The following is a 12,069-nucleotide window of genomic DNA, read 5'->3' as shown; positions in this document are numbered from 1 at the left end:
TTCTAATTTGACTCCTCCTTGAAGTGAAGTTTTAAATTCTAAGACGTTGTTTAAAAGGGCTAATAGGAAACAACTGCCCTATGTAGAAATGGTAGAGTTGATGACAGAGAAGTCCCATATCCTCTCTACCATAGCCCTACCCTGAATTGGGTTATAATTCTCTCACGCTTTAGTACACTTCCCGTTAATATTCTCTTCATGTTTTTCTTTATTTTTACGACCAAGAATGCCTAATAGTTTAGCTGTGTTATATTATTCCTTATCTTCTTTGATTTTCCTCTTGCAAACCATCAAAACTATCCATTCTGTATATCTGTATACTTGATCTTATTTATATCATGTTATTTCACGTCAGTGGTTTATAATCACTTCTGCGGTTTCTTCTTTTTTTTCATAATGAGATGCTTCCCTCATTGAGAAATGTACTGTACGTGTGTCATACACGCTCGTAGACTGTAATAGTTTTGATTTTTTATCTTATCATTTGCTCTTCCCTGCATTGTTAATGAACCATCTGTATTGCTCACCTGCATGGCCAAAGTCGAGGCCCTTACAGACAGCCACTTCACCACATTCTAATTCTCTATCAATGCCTAAACTCCTGATGAAATGGAAAACTATTTGAAATACCCGAAGCTGACGTGAATGCGGTAGGACACAGATGCCCAAACTGTAATGTGCCAGATTAATGACAAAGCCACCTACCACCCACATATACCAACCCTGGCTTATGCCCCAACTAACAACCTCTTGAGCCACTTACGCCCATCGGCCGCAGTCATGCTACTTCTTCCCAGCTGGTTCCCATTTTTATATGGGGTCGCCGTTGCGGATGAGCCGTTTCCATCTTTTTCTATTCTGCGCTTCTGCCTCATCAATTCCCTTCGCCTGTAAGTCTCCTTTCACACAGTCCCTCCATCTCTTTCTTGGTCTCCCTCTTCTTCTTCTTCCTTGAACCTCCATCCCCATAGTATGTCTCCCAACGTGGTCCTCATCTCTTTTCATCAGGTGTCCATACCATATCAGCCTACCTTCCTCCACTTTCTTTGATATTTCCACCACCTTAGTCGACCCCCTTATGTAGTCATTTCCTATCCGATCCTCTCTTGTCACCCCGGACATCCACCTAAGCATTCCCATTTCTGCCACATCCATCTTCTCCTCTGTCTTCCTCATGCTTGCTGTTTCCGTTCCATATAGCATTGCAGTTCTTACCACCGTCTGATGAAATTTTCCTTTTAATCTCGGTGGTATTCTTTTGTCACAAAGAACTCCTGAGGCTGCTCTCCAGTTGTTCCAGCCTGCCTGTACCTGATGTTCAGCTTCATCTTCCATACCTCCTCCAGCGTTAACAAAGGATCCCAAATACTTAAACTTATGAACTCTCTTTATCTGTTCTCCCCTAAGCTGAATACTTTCTCTATCATCTCCATCACTGGTGGTACACATATATTCTGTCATAGATCTACTTATTCTCATTCCTCTGTCCTCCAGTACTTGCCTCCATCTTTCCAATTTCATTTCCAGATCTTCCCTGCTCTCTGCGCACAGAACAATATCATCTGCATACAATATGTTCCATGATACTGCCTCCCTTACTTCTTCTATTAAAACATTCATCACTATGTTAAAGATAAATGGGGTCAGAGCCGACCCTTGGTGTAATCCTACTCTTACCTCAAAACCCTCTGTCTCCCCAGCACTGCTCCTCACTCTAGTAAATACATTACGATACATCTCTTGTATCAATCGAACGTACTTCTCTGGCACCCTCCTTTCCCTCAGACTCCTCTATACCTCTTGTCTTGGGACTCGGTCATAAGCCTTTTCAAGGTCAATGAATACCACATGCAGGTCTCTTTGCTTTTCCCGAAATTTCTCCATTAGTTGTGTCAGACAAAATACCCCATCTGTTATTCCCCTCCCCTTCATGAATCCCATCTGCTCTTTACCTATTTCTACTTCTTCTCTTAGTCTGGCATCTATCATCCTCTCCAGTATCTTCAAAGTGTGGGACATCAATTTTTAATACCTCTGTAATTCCCACACTCTTGAACATCACCTTTCCCTTTGAAGATTGGGATCAATATACTCCCACGCTGCAGTCATGCCACTACTCCAAATTCAGGGCTGTTGCGAAGAAATTTGTGTATGGTTGTCAGTGGCCTAAAAATTTGTAAGTAGGCTATCTCTTGCAGCGGTGACCTCCTCTGTCAATAATCCTCTTTTATTTTTTTACATCAGGCAGGTAGGGGGTGCAACTTTGGTAGACTCGGGTGCTTGCCGTTGTCTTCTGCCAATTCCCATCTCCAGGACACGACGTAGTTTAAGTCTGTCTACATTTGCCGTGTAGCTGCTAATGGATCTGAGATACCCTCTCATGGTTATGAAAGCCTCAAATCATTGTTTGAAGTGCTAAATATATTTGAAAGTTTCTAGTTGCTGCGTCACATTGCCAATCCTGTGCGGATTTCCTCTCACATTTCCACCTCCAGGTTTATGAAGCTCACTGACAGTTAGTCATCGCGGAATCATACTCCTCGACACCTGTCCAATCTTAACCTCCAACCTCGCTCTCCACATCAGCGCACCCACGGATGCAGAACTTCGTCAAACACCCACGGATCCCGCCAGACGCGGTATTTATCACCATATCAATATGACGGGGCCACCATTATTTGCCTGATTCAGATGCATGGCAGCTGCTAAACAAACGTTCGCCAAAATGGAAGAAATAGGCATTTGCTAAAATGCCTCAAATCTTGCACATCGTTCTGAAGAAAAATGGCTCTCTGTGTCCGTATGGAGATTACAGGTGCCTGAACCTGCAGACATAGCCGAATCATTACCCCATCCCAAACATCGCTGACATGACCTACTTCCATAAAGCAAAGATTTTCTCCACGCTCAACTCCTGAAGCAGTACTATCAGGTGATCATGAACCCAGAAGACATCCCCAAGACCGCCATCACCACCCCTTTCGGTATATACACCTTCAATTACTCATGCTTAGGCCTTCATAATGCTGAAGCCACTTTTCAACATCTCATGGACGGCAATTTAGGGGACCTCCCCTTCTGTGTATGTTCCGTGGAAGACATACTTGTGTCCTCTTCCTCCAAAGAGGAACACCTCCGTCATCTACGCATCATGCTTGACTGCTTACAACAGAACGGCGTCGTAGTCTGATACAAGTATCCTTTGATCCCAACAGAATATCGTTCTTAGGGCACCACCTCATTCCTGAAGGAGTCCACTCCCTCCCTGAGAAGTTAGCAGCCGTTCAGAACTTCCCCACGCCCTGCACTGTCAAAGTTCTCCAAGAATTCTTGGGCATGACCAACTGTTATCATCGTTTCCTGCCAGCCATCGCCACTACTCTTGGGCCCCTCCCCCGCCCTTCTACGCCTCCCTCAAGGGCAAGCCTAAAGACCTGAAAAGGAGTCCCCTTCAAAAAGCAGCCCTTGGCAATGCAAAGAAAGCCCTATCAACCGTTGTGCTCCCACTTTTCCCATGCCACATTCACCTCTCTTTCTCTCCACCAATGCCAGCGACATGACTGTTGGAGCAATACTTGAGCAGGTTATCAACGACTCACCCTGCTCATTGACCATCTTCAGTAGAAAACTATCCAAGGCGGAATCCGACTACTCTACCTTCAACCGCGAATTGCTGGCGATGCACTTGGTTGTCTGTCAGTTTCCCCTCTTCTTGCAAGGTATGCCCTTTGTCATTTGCACAGACCGCATGTCTCTGATGCACGCAATCACTTAACAGTCCGATGCCTGGTCTGCCCATCAACGCCAACATCTCTCCGCCTTGGCTGAATAAAATTGTACCCTTCACCACGTGCCAGGGAAAATGAATCCCGTTGCCAATACCCTGTCAAGAAACACATTGGCCGTCATTCACTTGGGATTGGATTACAATGCCTTGGCAGAACCCTTTGAAAAGATCCGTTGGGAGAATGTCCTTCTTGTCAACTGCAACGCACCCTCTTCTGCTCCCCTACGCCAACAGATATTTGATTTCATACCTGGCCTTTCACGCCCCTCACGCTGTTCTACTGCACAGCTACTGAAGACGATGTTCATCTGGCATGACATTACTAAGGATACTAAGGGTTTGGTCCATGCCTGTACTTCCTGCCAAACTTCAAAGTTCATTGACACATGTATTCAGCAGCGCTATGCCCACATTCATGTCGATGTTTTAAATCCCCTACCCACATCGCAAGGGCATCGTTACCTGTTTACTGTCATTGACTGCTCCATTCGTCAGTCTGAAGCCATTCCCATGTTAACTGCCATGCCTGCCTCATTTACATCTACCTTACTCTTAGGATGGATAGTGAGATTTTGTTTCTCTGAATATATTACCTCTGACAGGGGTACCACTATCACCTCTTAATTGTGGACATCATTATAAAATCATTTAGGAATCACCCTATATCAGACAACCGCTTATAACCCAGATGCCAATGGAATGGTTGAACATTTTCACCACATCCTCAAAGCAGCTTTAATGTCCCTCTGCAAGGACTCTTAGGATGGATAGTGAGATTTTGTTTCTCTGAATATATTACCTCTGAAAGGGGTACCACTATCACCTCTTAATTGTGGACATCATTATAAAATCATTTAGGAATCACCCTATATCAGACAACCGCTTATAACCCAGATGCCAATGGAATGGTTGAACATTTTCACCACATCCTCAAAGCAGCTTTAATGTCCCTCTGCAAGGACTCCAACTGGTTTACCCAGCTTCCTTGGGTCCTCCTGGGATTAAGGACCACTTCTAAAGACCCCTTGGATATCTTGGCGGCTTAAAGGATATATGGCGACCCGTTTGTCGTCCCTGCCTATTTTTTTTTTCGACAATCCAGCGCTTTAATCATATTATTGAAAAATTTACTATATGCTGCCAGACTTACAAACCTCCAGGTAAGCAACACATGTCGATAGATCTGCATTCTGCAACGCATGTTTTCCTGTGTAACGATACTAGCAAGCCACCGCTAACGTCCCCACACATGGGACTTTTCCTTGTGATCTGTCATACGCCAGAGGCTTTTTGCATCAACATTCGAGGCAGAGAACACTTGGTCTCCATTGACCATCTAAACCTGCATATCTCCGACCACATGACCTGCCTACAGTAAGCCTCTCTAGAACAGAGTGCCCTATTTCACATGTATATCATTTTTAGGGGGCACCCATGTACTGCAAGTGTTTCATACATGGTGCGTACACTTTAACGGTTTTGATTTTTTCATATCACTCGCTCTTCCCTGCACTGTTCATAAACCATCTTGCCTTTCCATGCTAGCACAAGCTTTTTCATGTTTTAAGTTTTTGTGACATTCTTTCTCACAAGGTGTGATATAAAAACTCGATGATTGTTAAATCAAGTTAGTTGTATTCACCTCGCCTCTCGTTATCACCTAGCTGGTGCCTCGCCGAGAACCTCAACTTTGGTCCATTATGTTTTCCCAAGTAGGGTTGCTGCTGGGATTTTCATTATACTTCTAATGCGGATAGTGAGAGCTACACTTCAAGTTCAACAATGTACATTCAAAACTTATTTTTAATTTTCACGTTATACCATTGATATAAAATATTTTAGATTTTCCTCCTTAGACATTCTTACAGAAATCAACTACTCAAAATGATCTTCGTAAATAAAAAAGGAAATTACATTTCTTTTTTTCTTAGACTGCAATGAAATTCCGTATTCAATTCAAGCAAATCGTCTTCGTAACCGGACCTTCTTTCAGTATTTCTCTTTGGGAATAAAAATATCTTCCCATCTGTTCCGTTCTCTCTCTCTCTCTCTCTCTCTCTCTCTCTCTCTCTCTCTCTCTCTCTCTCTCTCTCTCTCTCTCTCTCTCTCTCTCTCTATTATCACTGTACATTGGTTTGCCTGTATCCTTACTGTTCGGATAAAGCATTTCTAATCTAGACTAAAAGATTTTATTTCAATAAAAACTTTTGCTACTTTACGTATATTATTCCTGAAAAACAAGATTAAAATTCCAGCGTTATGGATTCTTGAAATTCTCATGGAAATCTGATTAAAAACACTCCAGAGAGAATTAAGAGCAATAGTCAAGGGTAATCTGGCTTGCAAGTCTACAACTAATCAACAAATAAAAAAAAACAGGAAAATTGGTTTAGGAATCAGTACCGAAGTTGTATTTTTTTATGGAGAACGAATTACACCGAATGACCAAGAAGATTGGTGCAAAAGAAATCGTGTCAAGACCGTGACAGCATTAATATATGGTACTACTGAAAAGAATTACAGCAAATTATGGTATCTGAAGCTTGTTAAATATGTTTTTTTATCCGCAATTGTCCTGGCAAATTGATTATCGTATCTATATATCTATCTATATATATATATATATATATATATATATATATATATATATATATATATATATATATATACATATATTATATATATATACATATATATATATATATATATATATATATATATATATATATATATATATATATATATATATATATATATATCGAGTGCAAATCAATAATTTACTATAGAACAAGTTATGATTGACTGCATGTTTCATTTTAGTAATACTATTGGCTCCCGCCTTCTTACCCTTTCTCTCAAAACGCGACAATAATTCCTTATTTAGCTGTTGTTGATATCAAGAGGCTATCAGACATAATACATTAAATTGGGATCTCTTGTTTGGAACAAAACATTCATCATTATCGACTCCTGTGATTTGAAGAGTTCACCAGACCTATTCTTTTCCATGCCCATCTAGTCATTCATAGGAAAATTATTCCTAAAGTTCCGAATGCAAAATCTTAATATATCAATAAAACTTTTTAATGACAGCAACTTTTTCACAGCCTCCAGCGTGTTTATATAACTGAGCTCCAAATGTTTTAAATTTAGAAGGCTTAAATTCGGCCAGATGCAAGAGGTATTTCGTATGAAATCATTCAATGAATTGGACGGAACCCAAATGTGCCCTCGGGGACTGGAATTTCAGTTGCCAAGATATTCTTGTCAAGTAGATATTGCAATTTATGAATACGGCATTGAAAATCAGAGAATGCAAGAGAAAATATAGTTTCTAAAGACAAGTTATGCTATAATGGAAGGCAATAATAGATATTGGTTCTCTTTCACTCTGGAATAAAAAACTAAGTAAACACATAGCTTTAGAAAAGTCAGGAAGATTAAGATGTTACAAGACGAAGTAACGTGGCAAATACTCCTTCACTATCCTGATTTCATAGAACCTTTGAATGTATAGTTGAATAATTCGAATCGATGTCTTACGAAATTGTAATATATTTGTATATATATATATATATATATTTATATATATATATATATATATATATATATATATATATATATATATATATATATACACACACACACACACACACATATATATATATATATATATATATATATATATAGATACATATCCATATGTACTATTCATGCACACTTGTGTGTGTGCATCGGGACATTAATTCTATGTTATACGTATCTATGTTTCCAGATATCATGACTTGAAATATAGTTTTTAAATTAAACAAGGAATGATTTAACCATTCATACATTATTGTCAGTTTCCTTGCATCTTCTCTTCATGCAAAAATCTCCATTGAAGACCAGCCACGTCATTTAACCTAATTCACCCATCAATATGTAAATCATAATTGACATTCGATAACCACCAGATAATGTTGTAATTTCCAGCATTGAAGGTAATAATCTTGCAGGATATGTGTAGGAACTGGTTTTGAGTATGTGGTGTGTGGGAAGGGATTAGAGAGGTAGGATTCTATTTGGAAGAGCTGGTGTGGCACAGCAGCAACTTATGAATCAGATAATTGGGTTAGTAGATATTTTTAGCGTGAGATTTTGACATTTTAAAAGAAAATAAAAAACTTTTTTTTTCAACTTACACCTTTTACTTTCTAATTAAAAAAAAAATATTCCACCTTTTTTTGTGCCGTATAGTGGTTAGAGGGTCAATAATACAATAGTTTCTAAAAAGTTGTGTATTTGTAAATGCAACTATTGAAATTTTCAGTAACATGATATTCTCTTTAAACAAATTAAAGATAGGGCCTTCATGAATTATGTAGGTAATTTAGTAGCATTTTCAAACAAGATAAATAATGTCCAGAGAAAATTTTATTGCAAGTAATTGATGCTTCTTTCCTCAATTTCTCCAGCGGAAGTTTAAGAAACTAGTGATATAATTGAAATTTTATCTAGGCTCTATGTTTTACCAAGTCCTGCACTGCAAAAGTTATTGCCATCTGAGGTGTAAATTCGCTGTTTTGTATATCAAACTTCTCACCATTAACTAGGCAATGTTCCTAGTACATCCTAGGCTTATGATTGTTCAGGTTCAAATCTCAAATGACCTGTTAGATAGAAAATTGCATTTCATTCATCATGAGTTATTACGCTGGATAATTTTTCAAAATAGGAAACTGTGCGTATGCAAGACACTGGTAACAGTTGAAATAGATAAAATGACTATTGAACCAACCCTCCATTATTGGAGTGAAGTATCTTCGTTGAATATGAATAAAAGAAAAATGTTAAGCTGTGCTGTCTGCAAAGTTTTAGTAGTTAGTGTGAAACTGATAAATTGAAAAATATGGTTATATAATGTGGTCAAAGAGTTAGAATAAGGAGAAGAATGGAAAATGTAAATAAAAATAAATCGGATGTTTGCAGGGAAACAATAAGATTGTGGAAACAAAAAATTTAGTAGTACTAGGAGGTAGAAGGGGAGGCTGACTTACAAAGAATGAACTCTATAGCTAAAACAATTTACTAGATATTATAGATTTACTAGAAATGGATTGCTTTAATACCCATGAATTACAAGCTAGATGTGGGCGAAGGATAAGTGTGTATGGACATTTGCCGCACGGCTAAAATATTTCTCTGAATATATTTAAAGTTGCTAATATAAGAAAAGGTTTCCTTGTACGATGGGTTCATGAACGATTCAGCAGTCAAAGAATTAATGTTTTATTAACTTTTGTGATACTCTATGAATGTAGATAGATTCATTCCTACTCTACTGACAGTTGGGGTCAAATAATTATAATAAATATGTTTTCTATAATAGGAATCGAACAAAAAGTCATTGCTAGTATAGATTGGATTTATCAGTTTTTGCCGATGTTAAGTTACAGTACTGTACACGTAACATACATTTCATTATTACATCGTCCGATAAAAGATTGCAAGATAAAATCTCATTTGATAGTTGCAAATCCTCTGCTGATCTCGATTGCATCTACAGAGTTAAGGGCGTTTATTAGACGAGAGTTACGACTGCGGGATATCCCTTGAGTTTGAATATGAAGAGATGGTTCAAGACCGTTTGACATCAAGATGGAAGAAAGGAAAATGAAGTGTGCGTAGTTATGTATCGCATTAACGCAGGAAAGAGCCTCAAGTAATGTCTATATTACATGTGAGGTATCTTGACATTTTTTATTAATACTTTTCAGGAAATGCCATTTATAACTTTATTTTGCATTTATGCCATCGATAAATATAGATCAGCTGATTTAACCATGAAAAGAGAAATATAATCTTAGGCTTATATATGTATATTGCATATCCAAATATATATCAAAACAGAAAATATTGATAAAGATAATGAGATCAATATGGAAAATATAAACAACATATTTCATAATTATTCGGTTTTGGATACAGTGAATTCTATCTTGTGGTGATTTACCGTTTCTCGATATGGAGTGGTGGTCAATAACATTGTTACTATAATATAAAAATCGATTTCTTTACATATTTTATGTACAGTATATATATATATATATATATATATATATATATATATATATATATATATATATATATATATATATATATATATTCCGTCACATCTGATAAAGTTCTTTTATTAGAGAAAATATTTTTCTTAGATTTTCCGCGAATGATTAAAATATATACATGTATACTTTTTCTTACTTCTTAAATGTTATGAAATTTTCCCAAATTATTAGAAACACTGAAAGCTTGCTTGTTGATAATGGTTATTGTGAAATTGAAAATGGTTTTCTTTATTGAAGACTGTTTTCTTTGTATCGTAGTGCATCACTATGACATGCTAATATCCTAAAGTTAATACGAGCTCTGGCAATGATGGGGCTGTTACCTCCTCAACGAAAGTCATTTAAAAAAAAAAATTCATAAGACATACTTGTCTCATAAGCCAAGGTATCCTCCTTTTCCTTGGAAAATTGGTGACCTAGTATTCCCGGTTCCTCTTCATTGTCTGAAATGTCTCCCAGTTCCGTGGGGACTTTTGTCGCGTCTCCTTTGATGTGACATGCTTTTGAAGATCTTCTTTAATCCTTCTTCTTTGATTAAGAAGAGGAAGGAAAGAGCCTATCCTGATATCAAAGTTGCATGCTTTTGCGAGTTCATCCGGCATTTTCCTTGTTAGTGGCAAAGGGGCAAATGGGAAGACAATATTTATAGAAAAAAGAAGGAAATAGTCCCGAAATAAGCAGGTAGTGTACGTAACGTTTGGTCATATGCAACCTACATATTGATAATTGTTCACAATAACCTTTTTATTTTTTGTGATGATGAGTGGAATGATAAGTGACAGCGAGAATATCTTACAATTGACTGATACTAATGATGGGAATGGTGACTTGCATATACAAACTGCGAACATGAAGAAAGCAGGACCTTGAATGCTCAGGACCGAATTCTATTTGTCGTGAATCATCTCATCGGATGCCTAAGAAGAAATGTTATTGTTATCCACATATTTACATTGTTCGGCGAACGCAAAGAGCATCGTAAAGGTCAAAGATCTAACAAGAGTCGACCTTCACATCTCCCATGCAACTAAAGATGCGTAGTCGCATACGGGATTACTTGTCTCTTATAAAGTCTTAATGTCCTTGTAGATGATAACTTTTCCCCTAACACTAAAGGTAAGACTGCAGATATTACCTTGGTCGAAAGCATCCCACAAGAAAACTTACTGCTGAGCAGTGATTCTTTCTTACTATAACGCACGCACACATAAGATACGTAACTTCATCGATCAAAAGTTTTCCAAATTATAAATATGAAAGGAAAGTTCAGTATTACACATCTTAATGATAAATTTTATATATTTCTTTCTATAGCAGTATCATTGCCTACCTTGAAAAAGTAACGTTTAAAACATCGAGTGGTAATTGTACAAATTTTTAGAGAATGAACCTTTACCCAGGATCATAAATCTTGTTCCTCTACTAATCAAAATGGAATGTCCAACTGATCCATTGTAAGCGCACATGGAAATATTAAACTCCAGGTAAGCTATTGTCAAAAACAATTTATTGGTTCATGTTGATGGAGTTTTGATTTTGATTAAATAGTCGCCGTTTTGCTCCTTTTTTATAAACGAATGAAATAGCTCCCATCACCCGTCCATTAGCAAATATACGAATAAGAGAATAACAAATAGAAACCATTGTATGTGAATTTGCGTAATTGGAAATAAAAGATATATTGCCTAGGATTCTTTGTTGCATTTATTCAATGGTATAGGTATCGTTAACTCTGTATATGGACCTCGTGTGCCACTCGGACTCTTTTTGTATCTACATATGGCTCCTTGGTATAAATATTTAGTGTATAATCTCTCTCTCTCTCTCTCTCTCTCTCTCTCTCTCTCTCTCTCTCTCTCTCTCTCTCTCTCTCTCTCTCTCTCTCTCTCAAATATATTTGTGCTCGTTAGAAAAGAAAAATTGTTTTTAAAAAATGCTTATAGAAATAGATTAGTCGTTTAATCATGTATCTTTACGAAAAAATGAAACTACATAACGAAATAATATGATGAAATGCAAATCCTTTGTTTAAGACGAGGCATGTATATCTTGTTAAGTTTATTATTTTGTAAGAGCCTTAGAAAAATCTTTAGAAAATCGATAAATATCTTCGGTCATCATCAATATACTGTAAGTTAGTTGAAAAACACATAAGAAAAATATACTTATCATTCA

The 12,069-nt window shown here is 37.3% G+C and overlaps 1 protein-coding gene across 1 annotated transcript; it reads left to right on the top strand.

The window, feature by feature from the left end:
* Nucleotides 1–3,862: 3,862 nt before the first annotated feature.
* On the top strand, nucleotides 3,863–4,833 carry LOC137639717 (uncharacterized). Its single transcript, XM_068371964.1, has 2 exons — nucleotides 3,863–4,351; nucleotides 4,663–4,833. Exons 1-2 carry the CDS (start codon nucleotides 3,863–3,865, stop codon nucleotides 4,831–4,833), a joined length of 660 nt encoding a protein of 219 aa, XP_068228065.1.
* Nucleotides 4,834–12,069: the final 7,236 nt, after the last annotated feature.

The sequence above is a fragment of the Palaemon carinicauda genome, chromosome 4, assembly GCF_036898095.1.
Source record: "Palaemon carinicauda isolate YSFRI2023 chromosome 4, ASM3689809v2, whole genome shotgun sequence".
NCBI classification, from domain to species: domain Eukaryota; kingdom Metazoa; phylum Arthropoda; class Malacostraca; order Decapoda; family Palaemonidae; genus Palaemon; species Palaemon carinicauda.
This window is presented reverse-complemented; position numbering and strand designations above follow the sequence as displayed.